The sequence below is a fragment of the Vidua macroura genome, chromosome 3, assembly GCF_024509145.1.
Source record: "Vidua macroura isolate BioBank_ID:100142 chromosome 3, ASM2450914v1, whole genome shotgun sequence".
NCBI lineage: Eukaryota > Metazoa > Chordata > Aves > Passeriformes > Viduidae > Vidua > Vidua macroura.
This window is the reverse complement of record NC_071573.1, coordinates 75,648,397-75,669,733: the sequence shown is the minus strand read 5'-3', so window position 1 is coordinate 75,669,733 and position 21,337 is coordinate 75,648,397. Positions and strand designations below refer to the sequence as shown.

Here is a 21,337-nt window from a genome sequence, read left to right as displayed (position 1 = left end):
TTTCAGCAGGAGGCCTATTACATAGATTTTTATCTTTATCTAGGCTTAAATAATGGCTTCTATTTATCTTAGTCATAGCAATGACTCTCAGTTTGTCAGAGGACAGTGATATCTTCTGACTCTTCTGTTCAGAGAGGAGTGAGAAATAAGAGGCATCATAATTACAGTTAAAAACCCAAGTGTGACTATTAAAAGCTCAATACAAAGGTAGCTTCATAATATAATTGAATTAATGAAGGAATCAAGTTTCTAAAATCCTAAACCAACATGCATAATACAGCTGTTATTTAATGACATTATTTAGCTTTATGTGCTTTTGCAAACTCACAATCATACTTGTGGTAACAGCTCTGCTATTACACTGGTACTGTTATTTGATTTTTGTCAATAGTAAGTTGTAACAGGACAGCCAATGACTGATTTTGTTCTGTCAGAATTAACACAAACATCTCCAGTATAAAATCTGGCACAAGGATAAAAGGTGACCTGTCAATCTGCAACAAGAGCAAATTTTAACATAACACACATTGAGTGTTCCAATTGTAACACCTTGATTTGTTCATTTTCCACAAAAGAATACAAGAATATGAACTACTGTTGGTTTGGCACCACAAATTAATGGAATCTGAAGACAATAAGTTTCACAGGTGAAAGAGAACACAGCATTTATTCATCAGTCAGCAAGAGCACTCCCAGAACCTTCAAAAAACATTTTAAGATATTTAATATTAGGTACTGTTACCTACTCAAACAAGGCACATATGTTGGCTGAGAAATGCATCAATTAAAAACCAGCATCCTTATTAAAAACTCAGTAAAGAGTGCTTCTGCAGCTTTCAAATGAAATGAGACTTTCAGAGCTCTGTGTACGTCATTGCACTGCTTCAGAGCACTGGTGTGCCTTGGCAAATGAAAGCTGTGACACCCACAGTTCTTGTATCATGTGGTCTGTCTTATTTAATATTAGCAATTCTGAAATCTTCTGTCTCATTAATTACTCTGAAAATTTCCCACAACTATTTTTTATGTGTTCTTCCACTACAACAGCTGAGTCAGACAATCCTGATGGTGTGGTTCTCTTTCCTCTCTGCAGCAGCAGCAATACAGTCACTGCTTTCATATGGCCAAGAGGCCAACAAACTGCACCTATTTGGGTACAGACCCTGTGACTGCCTCATGACCACTCAGCACCTTGCAAACCAGAGTGCTCCTGTTCTAACACATTCTTCCCAGACCACTAAGGAATGTTTCACATCTTAAAAATCACCAAGTGCTATTACACCTTCAGAACTTTCCACTTTCAATCCCCATGTTCACACATGCATGCACACATTCAAAAATAACTTTAATAAGATAACAAAGTTTGGGTATCCAAAAACATGTCAGAACTAAGATTGTGAAATCTTAATTGACTCCCTTAATAGATGATAATACAGGGTTTACTTTCAGATTGCCTATCATATTTACCCAAGATCAGCACTAACGTTCTTTTTCTGATCAACATATATACCCATTCTTTAACAAATAAAGATCCAATTACCATGGATATAGGCCTGTATTTGAGGGGGTTTAAATCCTTTCCCAGCATGGGGGAAAAGTACAGATTGTTCACTATTCTGCAGTACATAAACCCAAGTGTTTACAGCCTCTCAGCAGCAGGAGCAGATATTTGTAGCTGCTGTTGACATAATGTGAGTGGTGACAGCACAGTGAACAAATACTGTCTCCCTGCCTGTCTTCCTCCTCCCACACCCCCAATTTTCCATGTCCCCTGGGCAGCTGGCACACCTGTGTATGCCCTGACACTTAGAGAGCAACAAGGCCCCCCATGCACAGGTAACTGTGGCAGCTCTAAGCACTACAACTCTGTGCCCCTAAGTACAGCCTGAGACACACGTGTGATGATGTCTATTGGAGCACAATTTTTCTAGAAAAGGACTTGCTTTTCATGTGGCCTCCTGCAATATATTTTGTTGTGGCCTAGGACTTTTATCCTTAATTACTCTGTCACGAATCTTTCCTATTTTATTCTCCTGATATATAAACACTCTCCTGCCTTTGCTCCTTGCCCAGCAACTCCCAGGCTCTTCCAAGAGCCACCATCAGCTGAGAGGAAAGCGGAGGCCTGAGCTCACGAGCTATTTGTGAAATCTGAATTTGAAACCTGAGTAAGTGATGTTTCATATCCCACTGGTCCTTACCTTATGACATGCAAAGTGGTCTTGTGGAGATGGAGCAGCTGGGGGGCTGTGATGGAGCTGCCTAAAGCAGTGAGCAGAGGATGCTGCCCAGCACCGGGCGCAGTCGGCGAGGAAGGGAGGAATCGTCCAAAATAATGGCGAATAATGCTCCCAAGGAGTTGATTTAAATAGGCACCCTGTGTTTGGGACTGACAACATATGAAGGACAGGCCCTGTAGGAGAAGATTTTAGAAAGTGAGGAATTAAATAAATTTTTACCAGTACAGTTGAATAAATCTTGAACAACTGTATGCTAAACACTCACTACATGCTGTGTAAACTGCTGCACACTGAGTAACTATGCCTGACAAATAAGCATCACTGATTTGCTGCAGACAGGATGATCTACAAATGAAGAGAGAGGCAGGCAAGGCTTAAAAAGGAGAGAAAAATCTTCCACTAGACTAATATATTAGAAGACAAGCTTTGGGACATGCAAGTTCCCCTTCAAATTCAAAATAAAACCATGGCATTTCAGAACTGAGAAAGCTTCTGAGCCCAAAAGCTTTTCATTTCTGTTTTCAATCCTGTATGTGGTCTAACAAAGTATATTAATCAGGTAAGATTTAAGATGAGACAGGAAGAATAAATACCTCATCTGCTTGTAAAGGGCTGTGTGAAATTTCTGTATAAATGATATAGCAGAAAAATGAGCACTTAGAATTAAGCTCCAACAAGAAAAGATTTACTCATAGTATGAACAAATTAGGGTAAATTAGGAACCATTTATAAGGGACTTAGAGGAGGTTTTAAACTCTGTTTAAGATAAGGCTAGAACTGCTGTGATTTATTCAATATAAGCTATATTGATTGAGAGAAAAATCTATAATGAAAGTACTTGCCCAGAAAGTGCTTATCTGAACTACACCTGTAGTTACAGAAAATATATATGGTCCATCCCTAAAAAAAAAAGAGTAGTATTCTTACTGGAATGGGTTCCCATAAGAGAAAGTTAAGATCTTGTTTCCTTCCCCCTCCTCTGATTACTGAGAGCAAGAAGAACAAATCACTAAGAAAAAAAATAAAAAGGTCCCGTGATCTCCTATCTCAAGGGTCACAGTCAGCAGCACAAACAGAAGCCTCTTGAGAACTCAGTTTTCACAATAGTTTTGTCCAACAAGAATAATGGTGTAAAACAAGGTCAAGCACAGAGCTCCCTAGACAGCAATTTCAACAGTACTTCAAATTTCCATTAGCATTGCAATCCAGGCTCTAGTTTTGGTAGGAGGAGTATCTGACTGAATATTTATGGTTGCTGAGGTAAACTAATGCCCCGAATATAGGAATGAACAGATCAAGTTAAGCTGCTTTTGTTCTCCAGCTATGGAAAAAGTGTATTTCTGTTGCTTTTTGTATAGAAGTCCCTCCCCAAAAACATTTTCATCTCTACCTGTCTGTGTGAATGTGACAGAACATTCAGGGGGAAAAAAAGCAGGCTGAGGCGTAGCTGAGGGTCCCACTGAATGGTGAGTTCCCATCTTTGGTTCCACAGTAAACAAATACAGGAAACATGAGATTTCAAGAAATGAGGTGCCTGAAACTTTCTATTAGTGGCTCTCTTGAATGCAGATTTGGGTTAAGAGTTTCACCTCACATACTTCTGGGGCTCCTTGATAATTCTGGCAAGTCTCAATGATAAAAAACACTCTTTCTGAATAGAGGCTTTGAGTAAAACTTCAGATTTTCTCCTCCTTTTGTGTAAATATAGTAGATTATTGTAGGAAAAAGCTGCTGCTGTATCAGAATTCTTGAAAAAAGAAGTCTGTTACTTCTTGGCAAGGAGCAGACTCGGAGACTGTTAGAGATGACAGACTATTTAGTGTGTAAACCTAAGTGTTTGATGTTTTCAGTAAGATATTGCAGCAGGCATAAAGAAGAGTTGCCTGTGCTTTCTGTAGTAAAGCTCATACAAAAAGACATCATATATTTCATAATCCAAATATCTGAACTGGCACCTTAAGACTCTAGACTGTTTTAACACTAAAAGAACCCAGACATCCATGACAAAGTGTATTAATTTACTGGATAAAAGGGACACAAAGAACATCACAACCTTACAGAGGATACCTGCAGGAATACATGAAGAATGCAGCACCTCTGAAGAACTAACAATGACAGTTGCTAAAATGAGAATTCTTCCAACTGAGGATCAACAAATGATACACAGTATCAAGAAGACTTGTATCAGTAACTTGTAGTTACTGTTTTTAAGAATGATCCTAAACTTATCAAATGGCTGCAATAAAAAGAAAAGAATATTAGAATTTAGATATCTGAGGGAATGCTGACTAATTTCTGCAGGTCTAATAATTTCATTTCAAAGTGAACCAAAAAACCTAGCCTGATCCTTCATAAAAGTATTTTCATTTTTTGGGTTGAAATAAATTGATTTGGAAATTGAATCCCAAAGAAATTAAAAAAGAACTTGGATTTCTCGTTTGAACAAAAAAGTCTACTGACTTCAGGTCAACACTGTGTTCTTTATTTTGGACTCCTTTTCCTTACAAAGTGCAGAGAGCGACAGACCTGCATGTGGTCTGACAACACCATATCCCAAGTGGCACAAGGCATGAATTACCAACACTGCACAGCAGGTGCAAATCTCTGGCTACAATGGCACAACATCCTAGGCAGTGCTGGCCAAGGATGTGATTGCAAGGTAATCACACAGAAATTTCTTCTTTTAAATCCCACCAGTAATTAAGCGAGATGAAGGAAGCTACCGTTCAAATGAGAGAAAAAAAGAAACACACGTGCAATTTGACTGCAATTCTGGACCAGAGATTTGAAATCAATCACATCAGGCCCCCAGGACAATCCCTGCAAAGCAGATGGACTTTAAAGGGCTGAGGGAGTTGCTTTCTTTTCCTTAACTATGCTCTTCAGCCATCTTCTTCTGAGGTTAAGATTTTAAAAAAAGGACATTTTAAGGGGAGAAGAGAAGCATGACATCATCTGCTCTTCATTTTAACAGAAAGGCAATGGATTCCTGTGTGTGTTCACTGCAGGAACCTTTTGTGGCCAGAGCTGCCTCTTCTGATTTATCTGTGTATCTGTAAATCACCTGTGGAGAGCAAAGAACGATTAGTGTGGATTACTGGAACTATTCACTGCAGAAATGCCAAGCTACCTAATGATGACTTACACTGTAAGTCCCTCTGTTGGAATAAATCTGCTGTCCACCAATTAAAGTTGTACAATTCCTATTAAATACATATTATAATTCACAAAATGTACTAATAAGCTTGCTCAAATATCAGACCACAGATGTGGCTCATGGGAGGGCTTTTAAAGGCTGCTCTCTGACAAATGCTGAGCCTGCACAGAGCCATTAAAATCACTGGGAAGTGTATGGGCCAAGCACTACTCAGAATGAAGCTCTTCTGCTGTTCTCAGTACTTAGACAGAAATCAACAAATCTTCTGTATTTGGACAGGATTAACACTGATAAATCAAGCAGCCTACCTTACCTTCCCTGTCATCATGTATACAGTGCTTATTCCATCCACCCACACTCTGTTCTGCAAGATATATTTAAACTAATATTTCTTCTCCAAAACAAGTTCCTTACACTGCTTCAGTTCTTTCCTATGGTAGATTTTAGCAATCCACTACCACACAAATCAACTTCTTTTTGCAGTAGTGAAATACCTACTGTTAAATTTTACATACCTCACTATCTCATAATTAGGAACAGTCCCATACAATTGTAAAATGGCTGTTCATTCACATTCTTCGTGCTTTACTTTCCAAAGTCAGTCATTCAAGCAATTCTGAGGGCAATTTTTATATCTCAATAAAAATCTTTCTTAGGTCATCAAGTATTATCAAAACAGATGTGCAGTGAAAGAAATAGTACCCAGACAGTAACCCTTTAGGCAAGATAAAAAACCCCCCAAAAAAGTTTAAAAATTACTAGAGCTAAGCTATTTTAACAAGGCAGCATCAGTGACTGAGTTTGAAAAAAAAGTCTTGATAAGCCCCGTTAAGTAGAGACCAGACCAGCTGCCCAAAATCTGTCAAAAGGCAGGGGTATAGCCCAAAGTTCTGTATAAGCACAAACATAACAAGCACAGTCAGTCTGAACTGAGGAGAGAGAAATGCAACATCCAGTCTTAATTAGTGCCTTTGACAATTATTTGTGCTTGTGTAAAATTAAAACAAATAAATTTGTAGGTTTGGGGTGGTGAAGGACAGTGAAATACAGTCATTAGTTCTGATGAATTGTGTAGTAATAAACTACATTGTGTGGAGAGACAGAGCTTTGTATGTTGTCCTAAAAGATGAAAATATAGAGGAATTCTATAGAATTTCATAAAATTGTTGCACCAGTGGATATGTAAAATAAACTGCTACTAGGACTGACTTCAAACCCCTTTAAAACCCCAAAAAAGGATCAAGCAAACCACATTAAGATTAGCTGTTAAAAACTATGGAAAGAGGGAAGTTTTTTCAGGTCATTGCTAGAAAAGCTAAAATGTTTTCTGAGATCTGAAGCAGTCTTTTTGAGCAAAGCAGGAGAAGTCTACACTGTAGGAACTGGAGAAGAAAAAAAGATGGAGAAAAAAAGATGGAACTTGAACTTTTCAGAAGACAAAAAAAAAAAAAAAAAAAAAAAAAAAAAAAAAAAAAAAAATTAAAAAAGGAAAGGCTGCTGAGTAAAAATTCCACTCAAGGGCTTTTATACTTTGACTACAAATAAAGAACTCGCATGTATAAGATGCTTTGCATGGTCTCCAAATTCCTGTTTCTTTATTTTCATGTAACTGTGAAAGGATTAAGTTGTAAGCTGGAATATTAACAGGGACAGATCTACAGAAGAATGCTTGTCTAACATTGGGGTGAATTAAGGCTCCTGCACTAAATACCAATGCTCTAGCTCCACAAATGAGCACCAGGCACAGGGCAGGTACCCAAGAGGGGCCTCATCACACATTTCACCTGCAGTTTAGGTTAGTTCAGGTGAGGTTATTCCCAAAGAATTCTCTTTCTCTATCTTCTCTTCCACATATACTGTTTTATCACTTTTCTGATACGCTCATTTGGGTTTTTGGGTTTTGTTTGTTTTGTGAGGCTAGTTACTATTTGATTCAAGTCACAAATTGCTATTCACAGAAGCATTAAAGCAAATTAAATGAGAATGTGTATGGTGGTGAAAAGGAATGAATGTAGCTTTAAGCCAACTGTGAAACAATAACCTGAGATTTCAGAGAGTGCCTAGAATCCATTCAATCTCAAATGATCTCAGAAGATTTATTTTTTTGTTGTTTTTAAACTGATCTTGAAATATTTTTGTTTTGAGCTGATTCTAAATTGGAAGTTTCCCACTTTTCCACATAAAAGAGAAGGAAGTACTTTTGAATAAATGAAGCATTTTGAAACAATTAAAAATATTGGAACCTATACAAAAATTAATAAAATACTAAAGTGTCATATTGAAACAGGAAAAATAACTCACAAATTGTCATCTTTTCTCCCCAAAAGTGTTTACCAAATTAAAGAATTACTTGTTCTCTACAAGAAGTGTTTGTCTAAAATAAAATATTTGGTCACACAAGGTCATCTAGCATAGCTGAAAAGCACAGGAACAATGCAATAGACTGATGAAGAGTACAAAAGTGAGGTCTGGAAGTCAGAATCTGGCAAATAAAACAGGAAACAAGGGTACACAACACTCAAGACTTCAAAACCAACTCAAGTGGTTTCATCTGAAGACTACATCTGTCTGTGCTGGCTCCAGAGGAACTGGCTCTACAACTGAAATACCAAATTAGCAAACAGACACTCACAGTCCAAGCTAATACCATTGCCCAGATGGCCCTACATGTACACAGCTTCTGAAAATACCTACAGAGCAATAAAGCAAAACACACTGTGCAGAGCCTTGCATAACCATATTCACTTCCATACAGTGCCTTCCATCACAGTGAACTGCTTTTGGAACTAATCAATTCAAGTGATGTTTACAATGCCACCACTGCATTGTTTCACAATACAATCCTGCAAAGCAGTGAGCTAAGACTGCAATCAAAATGAAGACTAAAGGAGAAGGGAAAATGGTAAGCAAAAAAGACAAGGAAAACATGTCAACTTATTTATTTTAAAATACAGTCTTTTCTCTTTCTCACCAGCAGAAATTAGTCTCTTTCTACGGCATCAACAAGCCTTACAGAGTTTCAAGAGTAACTGACAGGGTAAGTGAGGGAAGAGTAGGACGAATAATAGGAAAAGAGGCTTTAGTCATGCAATCATAAGCAGCAGGAACCTGATTTAGCAAAACATATTCTCCAAGTGTTAAGACAAACCAGTGGCATAATACACCAAGGATTTTCTTTTGTTCCTAAGAGCAACAAAAAAAGGGGTATCTCATTTGTAACTATCTACAGTTAGCCAAGTCAAGGATGATTTAAAATACTTGTTCTGTCATCTTCACAATTTTCTCACTCCATGTTATGATCACTTGATGCACTGTTTGAGAAATCCCTCACATTGGAGACCAGTGTAACCAGTAGGTTGGCTAAAGGTTTTCCATATGCAGTGATGAGACCAGAAGCTCTGCAGTGTACCACAGCAGAGCTGCCTGCAATGAGGAAAGCCAAATGGGTGGCAATTTTCCTTTCACTCCTATAAGAAGAAAACAACTTCTCTTACTGCTTCAGTAAATTCAGTCAATGCTTGTTCTGACTAGGGAAAAGAAAACATCCCCTGCAATATTTATCTTTTCCTGAAGATTCATTTGTGTGCTGATAACAGAGCTGAGATATTTACCTGGAGATAAAGAGGCAGGCTTTCCTGAATGGCAGAGAGCAAAGCCACAGGCAGCTCCTTGTCCTGCTGGAGCACAGAATGTGGCAGCAGTAAGCAGTCCACGATGCGAAACAGGAGTTGCTGTGCCTTGGAAGTAGCCAGTATCGGTGCACAGAACTTTACCAGACATCCTGTTGAAAAAAGTTCAAAAAATCCCAAACCAATTCACAGTTAAGAAAAAAAAAAAAAAAACTAAGAAAGTCTTAAGAAGCAATTATGTTAAATTAGATAATCTGAGAGTAGCAAAAGCAACTGAATTGTCTCACTCCTATGTGCTCATTCCATAGCATCCCGTTAAAAAATCCCAGTCAAAACAACTCAGAAGTCCATTTACAGTTCATCAAAATAAAATACTATATTGATTCAACACATTACAGTTAGAAGTTTTTAGGCAAGTGAAGATGCTTTAGGAAAAGTACAGCAATGCTGAAGATAGGATGAGTCTCTTAGATCCCTGCAGAAAACTTAATTAAACTTGATCCATAACCCTACTGCAATCAGCACACGTGCACTTGAACATTTACCTTGCTGTGTGCACTCATCCCTTTTACAGAGAAATGCTGCCTTTGCCTTCCCTTTACATTTGTCTAACACCACTGTGGCAACACCACATCAGCAACTACTCACACAGCAATTTAACATTAGCAAAACCTTAATACCCTTCAAATTGCATTTAATTTCAGCAGATTAAGAAGAAGGAGGGGCAGCCAACTCCATTAAGTCTTGCCAGGTCTTTGTGGGCTGTCAGTTCACAAACTGAGAGCCTCAGAGAACATCTTTCTTGATTTCAGCACAGTAATGTATCACTTGCTCAGCTTTGAGCCAGTATTAAGATTGTTCTTTTAACTTCCAGAAAAAAAAGGTAAATACCCCAACTTTGAAAAACATCTTTATTGCAAGCAAGGTGTAGTTTTTCTTGAAAAAACTAACTCCATACTCAGAAGTGTTAATACTTAAAACACATATTAAATAAAACAAGATTCTTATGTCAACATTTTCAACTTCACATTTTATTAGAGGCAAGGAGATGTTTTCTGTGTAGAAAAAATAGGAATATCCTGAGGAAACATGCTTAAGACTTTGAAAATAATGGAAAATCAAAAGTAGGCTGTTACAAGATATTATTAATCTATAAAAGTCATTCATTATCATCTCTAAAAACAACGCAAAACAACATTAATCTTGTGGAGTGAAAGAAAACACAATGATCAATCATAGAGAAAGAGAAGGATCACCTAACAATACTTCTAATAATGTTGTCTAAGCTTCCTGCTTTGAAAGAAACATGGTCATTCCAGCTGAAAGTACTCCTTCTATTATCACTGCTGTGATGTGTGGGACAGTACAAGACACAATCTGACTACTGACAGGAAGTGTTTAGATTTGTTAAGTTTTGTGCTTTGTCCTTATAATTTAACAAGCCCACAGAATGTGAAGCAGTGATTGAAATACACTTGAATATTTTTTTTCTTTTAAACCTTCTTTACGTTTTCTTAAATAAAAAGAAAGGACATTTTCTTGCACACAACAGCAAGATTGAAGATTAATCGTTTCCTACTGCAAAGAACAAAAAGGACAATACCCATCTAAAAAGGAAAATACCAATCTAAAATTACTTTCCAAGGCTCCAACCCACATCTGGGTATCTAAAAATGTTTAATTTTATATACGTCTTGTGTATCAAAGTATGCTGATTTCACAATATAAAAATTAAGTATTTTACAAAACTCTAATTCCAGTACATTTGATGCACCTTCTGCATCTTGGTCATGCTTTCCCTGTGCTCCTTAGAATCATGATGTAAACTGTGTGTGCATGCAAATCATTATCTCTGTTTTAAGATACATAAAGTTTACTCTGTTTTTAAAGGTAAGTGGGTCAGACTGGTACATTCATTGATAATTAAAGCACTCTTCTTTTTCCACCCTATCAGTGCTTCCACACGTAATGAATAAATACTAGAATTGCATTTTAGTAAGGTACAGAGTGCATATCAGAAAAGCAGTTCCAAAAAAGAAGTGAAGTACATACCTAAGCCAATTTGGCCACTAACATAACTCCACTACATACCATGTAGCCTGTCATAATACTGCTTATCACAGAATATCCTCAGCTGAAAGGGACCCACAAGGATCACCAAGTCGAACTCCCAGCCCTGCACAGGACACCCACCAAAAGTCACACCATGTGCTGGAGAGCGTAGTCCAAGCACTTACTGAACTCTGTCAGGCTGCTGCTGTGACCACTTCTCTGGGGAGCCTGTTCCACTGCCCAGTCCCCCTCTGGCTGAAAAACCTTTTCCTAAACTCCTTAAAACCAGTTTTAAACTCTACCTTACCCCTCCATATTGGCCCTAACAAAATCTGCCTACAGTTTGCTGAATTCTATGACTCCTTGGCTGCACTTCCACTTCTACCTTAACTATACAATGATTGAAAAAAACCCATTCAAATAAGTGATTACTACAGTGTTTTCTTTGGTGAGTCAGGCTTTGCCCCATAGCATGGATACCAAACACCAAAGCTGCAAGTTGTCTCAATCCACATGGCTCAAAACTTGGAATTCTTTCAGAAGGGTGTACACCTACTTTTATGTTCTACAGGAACAACTCAGAGCTCATCACTTCTGTTTAAAATGAGTGGGCAGAGGAAGGAAACAATAAGAGACCTCATACAAAAAGATTTCATGACCCTCTCTGGGAAGAGCAGATCTACTGTGGGTATAAATTGCTGTAACTTCAGGAACTGCTATGATTTACAACAATCCTCACTACGGCTAAAGAGGCAGCAACCAGCTCGTGTCACTGTTTCTGAGTTTGTTTAGGTAAAACAGATGGTTTTCGGTAATGAAAGACACAAAAACATCTTACTTCCTTTTGAGAATACTGATTTACAGGGGTAATTAAAGAAAACCCCATAAACAAAAACCACAAGGAGGTTAGACATCAGGATCTAGAGAAAATCTGGAAAAAAAAAATCTAACTGCAGCATCTTGGTGACTTTCTTTTTTTGAACATTAAATAGTATAGAGCAAATATATATCTGGATAGTATAGAGGGGAAAGAAGTATTATAAATTTATTTTACTGATTCTTTAAAACTATTTCCTAAAAGATAAAAGGTGTAAGATAATTACCTATGATCCAGTATGTAAGCTGCAGACCTTCTGGAGGTCCTTTTGCCTTCAGATAGGGTTTTACATACTTTAACACATCACCCAAATACTCCAAAGTCTTTGCTACCATGGCAGATTTCTCAGGGAGTGTCTGAAGACCACTGTAAGTTCTACCAACAGCCTGAGAAAACAAAAACATTGAAATAAATATAAATCAGTCTCTCATGAGACTTTTGTGAGTAATTTCTTTCTCAGCACTCTAAATCTGATAATAGTCTCTTTTCACTGAAATTGTCCTATGAAACTAACACAGGGTAGATGTACAGTACCTTAATGAACTGGACAAGAGCATTTTTTGGGTCTTGCTTGAAAACTGACTGTCCAACATTAGCCTTTAAAAGAATGTTTTCTACTTCTGAGAGTTTAAAAATCAGTCTTGTCATTTCCGTCAGCTGCTCCATGTAGGCTTTTCCTGATTATTACAAGAGAGCACATCAGTAAATACAATATACAGTTATGCTTTTAGATTTAATTTAGTCCCAAAATCATGAAGTGAAGCGTTATTTCAAAATATCTAAAACAACAACTATTTGGCAACCAACTGCATGTCTCCAGACAAACAAAAAATTCCAAACCAGTTACTTTTCTGATATAATTTATAAGAGAATAAAGAGTTTTTAGTATGGCTAACCAAGCTGATGGGTTTTTTTTTTCGAAATCTGCAAAATGTGTATGAGAAATAGTGACTGGAAGACATGTTCTAGAGATAATGAGAACTGCAGTGGTTTTAGAAGAAGGGATGAAGTACTGCTCTAAGAAAGCAAAGTATCCAGTGTAAAAAAGGGGAGAATTAATTGCAGCTAGATTCCCCCACCCCTCCCTTTTTCTTTTAAGCCATTCACAGCATGATTTCTGACTATTTACTTCATATTTTCACTTTTTTTAGAGCAGTTTCTCCATGGGGGAAAAATAACTTGTCTCCTTGGGAGCAAGTTTTTATTCTTTGCTTCCAAGGAAACAAGCTCTTTTATCTTTGTTTGTGATAAATTTGTCATATGCAGAGCAGGCAAACTATCAATAAATAGCACAAGCAGTGTAAAGAAACACATTTTGTAATTAGGTAAAAGTAAAGGAATACAAACAAAAATACATTTTGTAATTAGCTGAAAATGTTTGCCAGCTTTGCAATATAGCCCCGTTACTGCAAACATGAGGGAAATGTGAGCACTTACCAACTGTTCTCTCAGCATCTGTCTTGGCCAAGGCGCCACTTGGTTGATCGAGGAACATTTGCAAAACGCAGCGCAACCACGAGCGTACTGTCAAAGCTTCGTAGGATGTATAGCCCATGCTAGAGAAAGCTTCACACAGTGAACTGCGTAGGCGGAAGAGAAAGAAAAATGGTACAGAAATCTAATAAAAGTAGGCAGAGAGGTGACAGAGTGGCTCATTTGGCTGTAGATGCATATATATATACACATGTACATATGTTTTGGCCACAAAAATACAGAGGGAGGAAAATTCACACAATGGGAAATGCCTTACTGTAACAATAGATGATTTGACTGTATTATCTAAACTGACAATGTACAATGCTGGAAATAGTTTATCTGAATCAGCTTGGAACTTCATATTGACACTGCTCACGCTGCTCCAGCCTTTCATATAAAGCCAGCCCAGGTGTCTGTCCCATGCTACTCTGAAGTCTGCTTAGTTCCAACTACATTAAAGATGGAGAAGAGAAGGTCTGCTTTAGCAAATAAAGATATGCCATGTTCAAAACAGATCCAAAGGGAAACATAAAAAGGCACCTTGGAGATGAGAAAGGAAACTGCTGTACTGCAGCACACTTACAGACATATTAATTTAGGTATGTATACACACACAAGTATATCCATTCCCACACAAACGTGCTGTATATACTTTGAAACACTTGGTACCATTCTACCAGTCAGGTGTCAGACCAGAGTCACTCAATGCACAGTCCCTGTACCTTACTGCTCTGTATTCCCAAAGTTTTATTTGCCTCACTACCAAGAGTAGCTGCTGCAGTTGTTTTTCCCAAGCACATCAACCTTGCATCATTAATTCTGCAGAAGCTCCTTGCTAAAAGACAGCAGGTGCATGCTGCACTCTGTTCCCAATTACTATCAAATGAGGTGCATGTGTGCTTCAGGTCAGGGATATTTCTTGAAAATACATACACTTTTTATTTGAGAGACTTCCTCCCTGGTCAGTCTGAGATACTTCAACTTTAATGAAAAATTCTTGTACTCTTTCTTGATATGTGTACATGTAAATCTACCTATTTTCTACTGATTTTTTACTCATGCCTACAACAGAATGTCAGCAAAGGTCCAGATGGAAACCAAACTAGATCCTACTTCTCACTAAACAACACTGATGAAGTTGAGGGGTTTTTCTGCTTCATTGACTTAAAACCAGTGATACCTGTTGTGTATATTTTGTATGAACATCCCTGCTGAAGTACTACTGACAAAAAAAGTAAGGAGACCAAATGAAAGCAAATAAAAAAAATAACACTGAATTCCAGGACCAAAAGAGAACAAATAGGCTGCCTATGGACTTAATGTTACTTGCAGTATCATGTAAAGAGGTTCAGTCTTGTGTAATCTTGATGTACACAGCTAGTCTACTTGGTCCCAAAGGCTGACAAAACCACTTTCTGTTGTAGTCTCACTCTTGTTTCTCTTGCTTGCTGGTAGGTGGGCCACTTAGGCATCTTCCTAGAACTGGAAAGGAATATGCTCCTAATCCTTAGAAAGGAAGGAACAATAACTACCTGCCGGAAGCATGGCAAGTGGTCCTTTTAAAACAGTGAGCTTATTCACATGCTCAGAGTTAGTTTAGACAGGTTGTAACACTATCATGCACTACACAACATGGATCTATCTGGAGAGCAAAGTTTAGGCTCTACTGCAGAAGAAATCCCAAAGCTCATGCATATGCTGCCAGAGTTTGCAGGGTATAACAGTATTGGAAACAAAAGAATCTTTTTACTTTTTAACTGAGAATGTTTGATGAGAAAATTATCAGAGCACAGTGACCATGAAGTCTTAAGACCCCAGCACTTAGATACTTTGACAACTTTTGCTACAAAACTATGTAAGGTAAATAAGTACATGAATCATGCTACAAAAAAGTGCTTTCAAGACAACAGCGACACCTCTATATTCTACTAAAAATATCTTGCCTTAGGTACTCTCTGTCCTTTCACAAAGAAGCTGAGCCAGGATAACAATGTATCTATGTACACATTGTTAACAATATGTCAGATGCTTAATGAATATTGGTGACAAATACTTAAGTAATTGCTTTCAAACACCTACTTGAGTGAAGAGAATTGGTAATTAACCTTAAGATCTAAATAATACCAAAATTCAAGTTTAGGAGCCAAAATTTTTTTCTTGATCTCACCCAAACAGCAACAAAATTCAAAATTACAAAATTCAAATTATAAAAGGAATTTATATACCTAACTCTTATTTCATTCAGCATATGCTAGGTATCTGCAACCTTGAATGAAACTCATCCTATAAAAATCATGAAAGAAAAATATAGCAGAGGACTGAACACTCCTTTCCCAAGCTCCAAATTGATACACAAGGAACTAAATTCAACCTTTTCTAACACCTCCCTGCAAGAAGACCATAGCCTCATCTCTGTCAATCACACTTAAATAATCTTTACCATATCCTGATTTACAGTTACTGTCCTTTGTACACTATGTACCCTAAAAATGTGCAACATTTTTCACTTTCAAATACAGTCCAACACAGAAATATTCCCTCTTTCTCTCTCATTTCTCACCTCCCCTGCTTCCAAAGCCTGATTCAGAAGCGGGCAAGGCAGGAAAAAAAAAGCACACAACAAAAACAACCACCTCCCATCCATCTTAGGTTCACAGAGGCTTACTTACTGAAAATAAAATTTCTCAGGTGTATAAAAACTTGACTGGATTGTCCTGGGCAATCTGCACTAGCTGATCCTCTTTGAGCAGATTCAAAGAATCTGGACTATTTTATTGAAACATTACAGTCTGAAGCAAGATTTTCCTCAAGCCTAATGAAGGATGAAAAGGTACTGGAGAAACAAATAGTCATAATTTCTCACCTGTTTTCAATTAGATGACTTAGATATCTTGACACCAGCTGAGGCCACACCATGTCATCCCACCCAAACAGCCGCATCATTGACAGAACAGGCTGTGGCTGCAGATCTGACAGGGCTTTGCTGGGTATATCCAAAGCTAAGAGAGTAAAACCTGTTTTTAAAGAGAGAAAAACATGGCACCATTTTGATAATTTCTCAGTATAATCCCTGTTTCATAAAGAGTACTGAAAATTAATACTATTACTAATGTGCAGTCTGGTAGTACCAGAAATCTCAATTAAAACTGGGCAACTGTTCTAACAGTGATTGTTTGTATCCATGTTAAAAATGTAGTCTCTATCCCAAGCAGTTTGTAAATCATCAAGACACATGGGTGGCAAAGGAGGAAAAATAGATCCTAACACATGCAATTTTAAATAGATTCACAAAACCACAGTTTATAAATCCTGAAGGCATAGTTTTACCACCTCTGCAATGTCTTAAAACCTGCTTTTTCATCTTCTTGACTTCCTTTTCTTACCTCCATCACTATATCTTGCCCTGTACACTTAAGTACTACTGTGCTTTACAGGGTTGAGTTTTATTTATTTGTTTTGTTGTTTTTACACACTTCTCACAGTGAAAAACTGTATCTGGAAAGAATTCACTCAATAAAAGCTGGTACCTCTCTATTTTTAGAAGACTTTAATCTATCAAAAGTTACTGTATAAATAAAGCACTACAGAAAAAAATTTACTCTTGAAAAGGATTTCCATATAACTGCTGCAGATCTAGAAACTGGGGCAGTACTTTGTGCAGAATTTTGTTAAAGAAGCATAACCGTTTGGTGTTTCTGTTAAGTCTATTGTAGAATCTGTATCCAACAGTACCAGAATAAAAACATATAATGCATTATTAATACTGCAAATGACAAGTACATAAAAACTCAGAAATTAGATGTAATCTTAAATGCTGAGCAGTTATTGGGTTACAGGAAATGAGAAGCATCAAATGAGTCAGGAAAACTGACTTTGGAGGGCAGTGAAAAAGGGGCTCATTAGTTCCCAAAATCTCCAATTCAAATAAATATAAACCTGCATGCATTGACAAACTGATTTTAAATTAGACAGAAAAGGCTAGTTTTCAGAAACAACAATAAAATTGTTCTAATTAACAGTACAGGGACAGACTACCTTAAGCCATGAAGGACTTCCCATTTCCTTATGTGCCTCAGAATAAACAATAAGGTCATACAGAGTCCCTACTCTGCCTTAGGTGAGGAAACAATTTGTGCCAGCCTTCTTCCAGATTATCACCTCCTTTCTGCAGCATCAGCCATAAGGGAGGCTGGGGAGAAATGGGAGGCAGAACAGTGCTGTGAGGCCCAGGCTCTTTGCCTGGCAGGGGGAGCAGGAGAGCTGTGACAGCTGCTCTCTCTCTCCTCTGGGCTGCAACCTTAAGGCAAGAAGCTCAAACAGCATGGGAAAGGTTTGCCTGTCTCTGTAGTGCTACCTAACACATCTCTACAAAGCAGGTCACAACTGCACTCCCCTCCTTCTCAGAGGAGTTTATAATAGCTTGCTGCTCTTGCTATTTCACTGTGCTAATAATAAACAGAAAAAAAATCTATGTCACTGTAGGAAATGAATGAAAGTTTTGACATTAACAACCTTCTCCTTTGATTTGTATTGCTGTTTCTCACACATGTTTCAGCAGTGTGAGACCACTACTGTTGCACACTGCCTCTTTCATTAATGCTGCCTCCTAACTACCACAGAGCTGCTTCAAATGAAGGGTCTTTTAGCTTTTCTATTACCAACTCAGTACTCCTGAGCTTGTAACTTTATCTAATTCACATCATGATGGGAAAGACTATTTCATGTTTCACTCTTCTGAATTTTAGTTAACTGGATACAAGATTTCATTGTAACTGCAGAATGCCATGTTAGCTACTGATGTGAAAGATCAAACTGGGATATCTTTCTATTCACTGCCAAGCTGACTCGCTGCATGTGGAGTTCACACACATATGGAATGTTGTACTTCAAGACTAAAAGCCTTCAGTGTAAAGCAAGACAAATAATTAGAATGAATTATGAAATAGTTTTATGACCACAAACATAAGAGTTTGGCAAAAAGCAACAGTCAAGTAAGCAACCTTTTTAAAATTGCTTTCAAATGAAAACTATTTTCAAAAAATTAGTTTGAATCTCAACCATTATGAACAGTTCAACACAAATAAACTTCTACAAAAACAAGTAAATTTTGAATATAGTGAAAAACAGTATTCTTATTTATATTGTATAACACTTGCATGTTGATTATAATCTGTGACTAGTAGTGAAAAAGAAGTCAGGTTTTTATAGCTTCAAACCCCTTTGGCATTCTCCATGCGTTTGTAACCTATAAAGGAATTCAACACTACAATACTTCCTTCTGTCAAAACGTTCAGCACAGATTCTATTTTTTTTCATTTATACACACTTCAGTTACTACATGGAAGGAGAAATATCCCAAACTCCTTGAAAGTTTGTGACCCGGAGAATAGCACCAAATCCAGCAGGTTGCAGCAGGGTCAGTGCTAACCTGCAGCTGTATCAGCAAGCTGAGGGGAAGGCGGCGTCTGTGACATTCTCTGGCTCTTCAAGTAGGGAAAGAAATTTCTCCAGAGAGCACTGGCGACAGCAAGGTGGTGCTCTTTAGCCACCAATGGAAGCTCTGCGGCTGGGGCTGTGTTTCCCAGCTGAGGTCCCTGGCTTACACGTTCGTGCACGCTCCTAGGGAGAAACAAAAACAACATTTACGTTCAATAAATGCAAAATTCACATCTTTTAAAAACGCATTTACAGCTACTTTAAACCGTAGAGTCTGAGAACTAAAGGATCATTTTGAGCAATTAAAACCTTTATGCAAAGACATTATGCATACCAGTTATTTGATGGATGAATGATGGCATATTAAGCACCATAAAGTTAATGTTAATTACTAATGTCAACCATTAATTATATGCTTTTTAATATGTCAGATCAAAATGAGAAATTGGCAGCTTTAAAATTAATATCTGCATTTTGCAACTGTTAGCATGACAAGCCAGTCTGCTTCCAATCTAAATGCAGGTGCTTTTTTAAAATTTTTGTCACTAGGATTTTTAGGATTGAGTTGTGTACAGCAAATAATGGCAAATGATTTTGATCAATTGTAAAGCTTCCTTCTGAAATCTACTTCCCACTTGTAAAATCTCACTAGGTATGAGTTTAGATAAAAGATTCATTTTATCCTGATGCACTGCAGACAATTAGGTTTGACAGCAATGCCCACAGCTTTGTTAGTACAGTAAAGACAAAAGTTACCACTACACATAACTCCAATCTCTTCCTCAGACAATGTGGCATGAATTCAATAACACACTCAATTTTCTTTGATTCTTCTAGTACCATTCCTGCTACTTAATCTAATTTGGAAGTTGTGACTTTCTAGAGGTTTAATAGAGATATGTCTGCAGGGAATCAATGTTCTCTGAGAAATGGGGGGGGGACATTAATAAATTTGTCTAGTAGAGCAGGATAGGAGGCATTACAGTACTGGGCTGATCAACTAAATAACATGCTTATTAAAAACAATCTGTAGGAACGCACTATCATTCCTGTTCCTATTTATCTTCTGGTCAACCCAATTGAGATTGTGCATTAAAGCACAAGCAGCATTATTACATTTGCTTTATTAAATTCTATAAACAGCACTGTAAAGTCAGAGTCAAGATATTTATAAGATAATGGCAAACCACAGAGGCATTGAGAATTGCCTTAACACTAACATTTCTAGACTACAATGTTTTTTTCTTAACTGCCATTCTCACAATAGCAACTGTTTCACAAAAAACTTCCCCTAGATCTTTATTTTATGCTTACGCTAATTTGAAATAGACCAAAACAAAAATAGAAAAAACTCCAGCTCCTAGTCCCCTTCTGGGAACAGAGGAAAATTATGAAAGAATTACACAACTCACAGCACTCATTAGGACATCTGAAATGGAATAATTTTAAATAAAGAGTAGGTTGGCTGCAAGGCCTTCCCGTACTAGGGTTGATATTAGAAGCGCATCTCATTATATCAAATTAGTATCCAAAAATTCTGCCCAACCATAATTTAAAACATAAAACATACTGGCTGTCAAAGGTAACGATACCTTATGCCTGCCTGCAGGCATTCATTAGTTTCAATAGGACAGACAGAGAGAATTGAGTATCAGCTACTTTTCGAATGGCTACATTTAACAGACAAGGTATGCAGCATTAGGAGGAATCAAGGATTTCTTTGAGACATGGCATGAGTCCAAAGACACGAACAGAAGCCAGGAATTCTAAACCCAACATTTATTCCCTCTGTGGCTTCACATAAATCATACAGCCTTTGTTAGCCTCAGTTTCCCAGCCATGATATTTGGATAGTGAGACAGCTTACCCTTTAAGGATGCTGTGAAAACAATCAATGCTTAGAAACTGAGGATTATATTCAGTATGTCAGTTGGTATTCCTATTTACAAGGCATATTCTCCAAGTCAACATGAACTGAAATAGAAGCAAGATTAGCATAAAAAGTCAAGCAACACTTCTTTGGGAGCATCCCCTTATGAAGAAAAAGACAAAGAAAAGAGTGTAGAAACAGTGAGGTCTAGAGGTCAAATGATGAAAAGATAAAAGAAAGGCTAAAGACAAAAGTAAAAAAATTATTTTCGTCTATTGCAAAAAGAAAAAGTTTAATAGTAAAAACAAAGGGCTTTTCTGTTCTATTTTGTTAGGAAAGGGAACATGATGCCTCATAATGCAGAGAATAAAACTTCTGGGACCAAATTCTGTCTTACTTACATCCAGACTACACTGTAAAACTGCACAAAGACCTTTTTCTCTCCTCTAAATTGCCTCTCCAAAGACGGGTGCCTTGCATCTCCTTTAGCCATCTATGCAAAGTAGAAGGGTGCACAGACTTCCAAAGTAAGGTAATATATCTCTGTGTCAGTGGAAGGGCAACACGTACAAATCAGTATTTATGTTTATTCATAGTAAC

At 37.5% G+C, this 21,337-nt stretch overlaps 1 protein-coding gene across 4 annotated transcripts in view; it reads right to left on the bottom strand.

The window, feature by feature from the left end:
• Nucleotides 1–21,337, bottom strand: part of MMS22L (MMS22 like, DNA repair protein) — an 88,891-nt gene that overhangs the window by 6,022 nt on the left and 61,532 nt on the right. For 3 of the 4 annotated variants that reach the window (XM_053974451.1, XM_053974452.1, XM_053974450.1), the window contains 7 exons: nucleotides 18,860–19,050; nucleotides 16,295–16,445; nucleotides 13,393–13,535; nucleotides 12,490–12,632; nucleotides 12,182–12,341; nucleotides 9,009–9,178; nucleotides 2,202–2,413 (listed from right to left, as the gene is read on the bottom strand). In XM_053974451.1, coding sequence (XP_053830426.1) covers nucleotides 2,202–2,413; nucleotides 9,009–9,178; nucleotides 12,182–12,341; nucleotides 12,490–12,632; nucleotides 13,393–13,535; nucleotides 16,295–16,445; nucleotides 18,860–19,050 — 1,170 coding nt within the window. Of the gene's footprint in view, nucleotides 1–2,201; nucleotides 2,414–8,340; nucleotides 8,821–9,008; nucleotides 9,179–12,181; nucleotides 12,342–12,489; nucleotides 12,633–13,392; nucleotides 13,536–16,294; nucleotides 16,446–18,859; nucleotides 19,051–21,337 lie in introns of those variants that run through there. The other variant, XM_053974453.1, reaches the window with a different exon arrangement.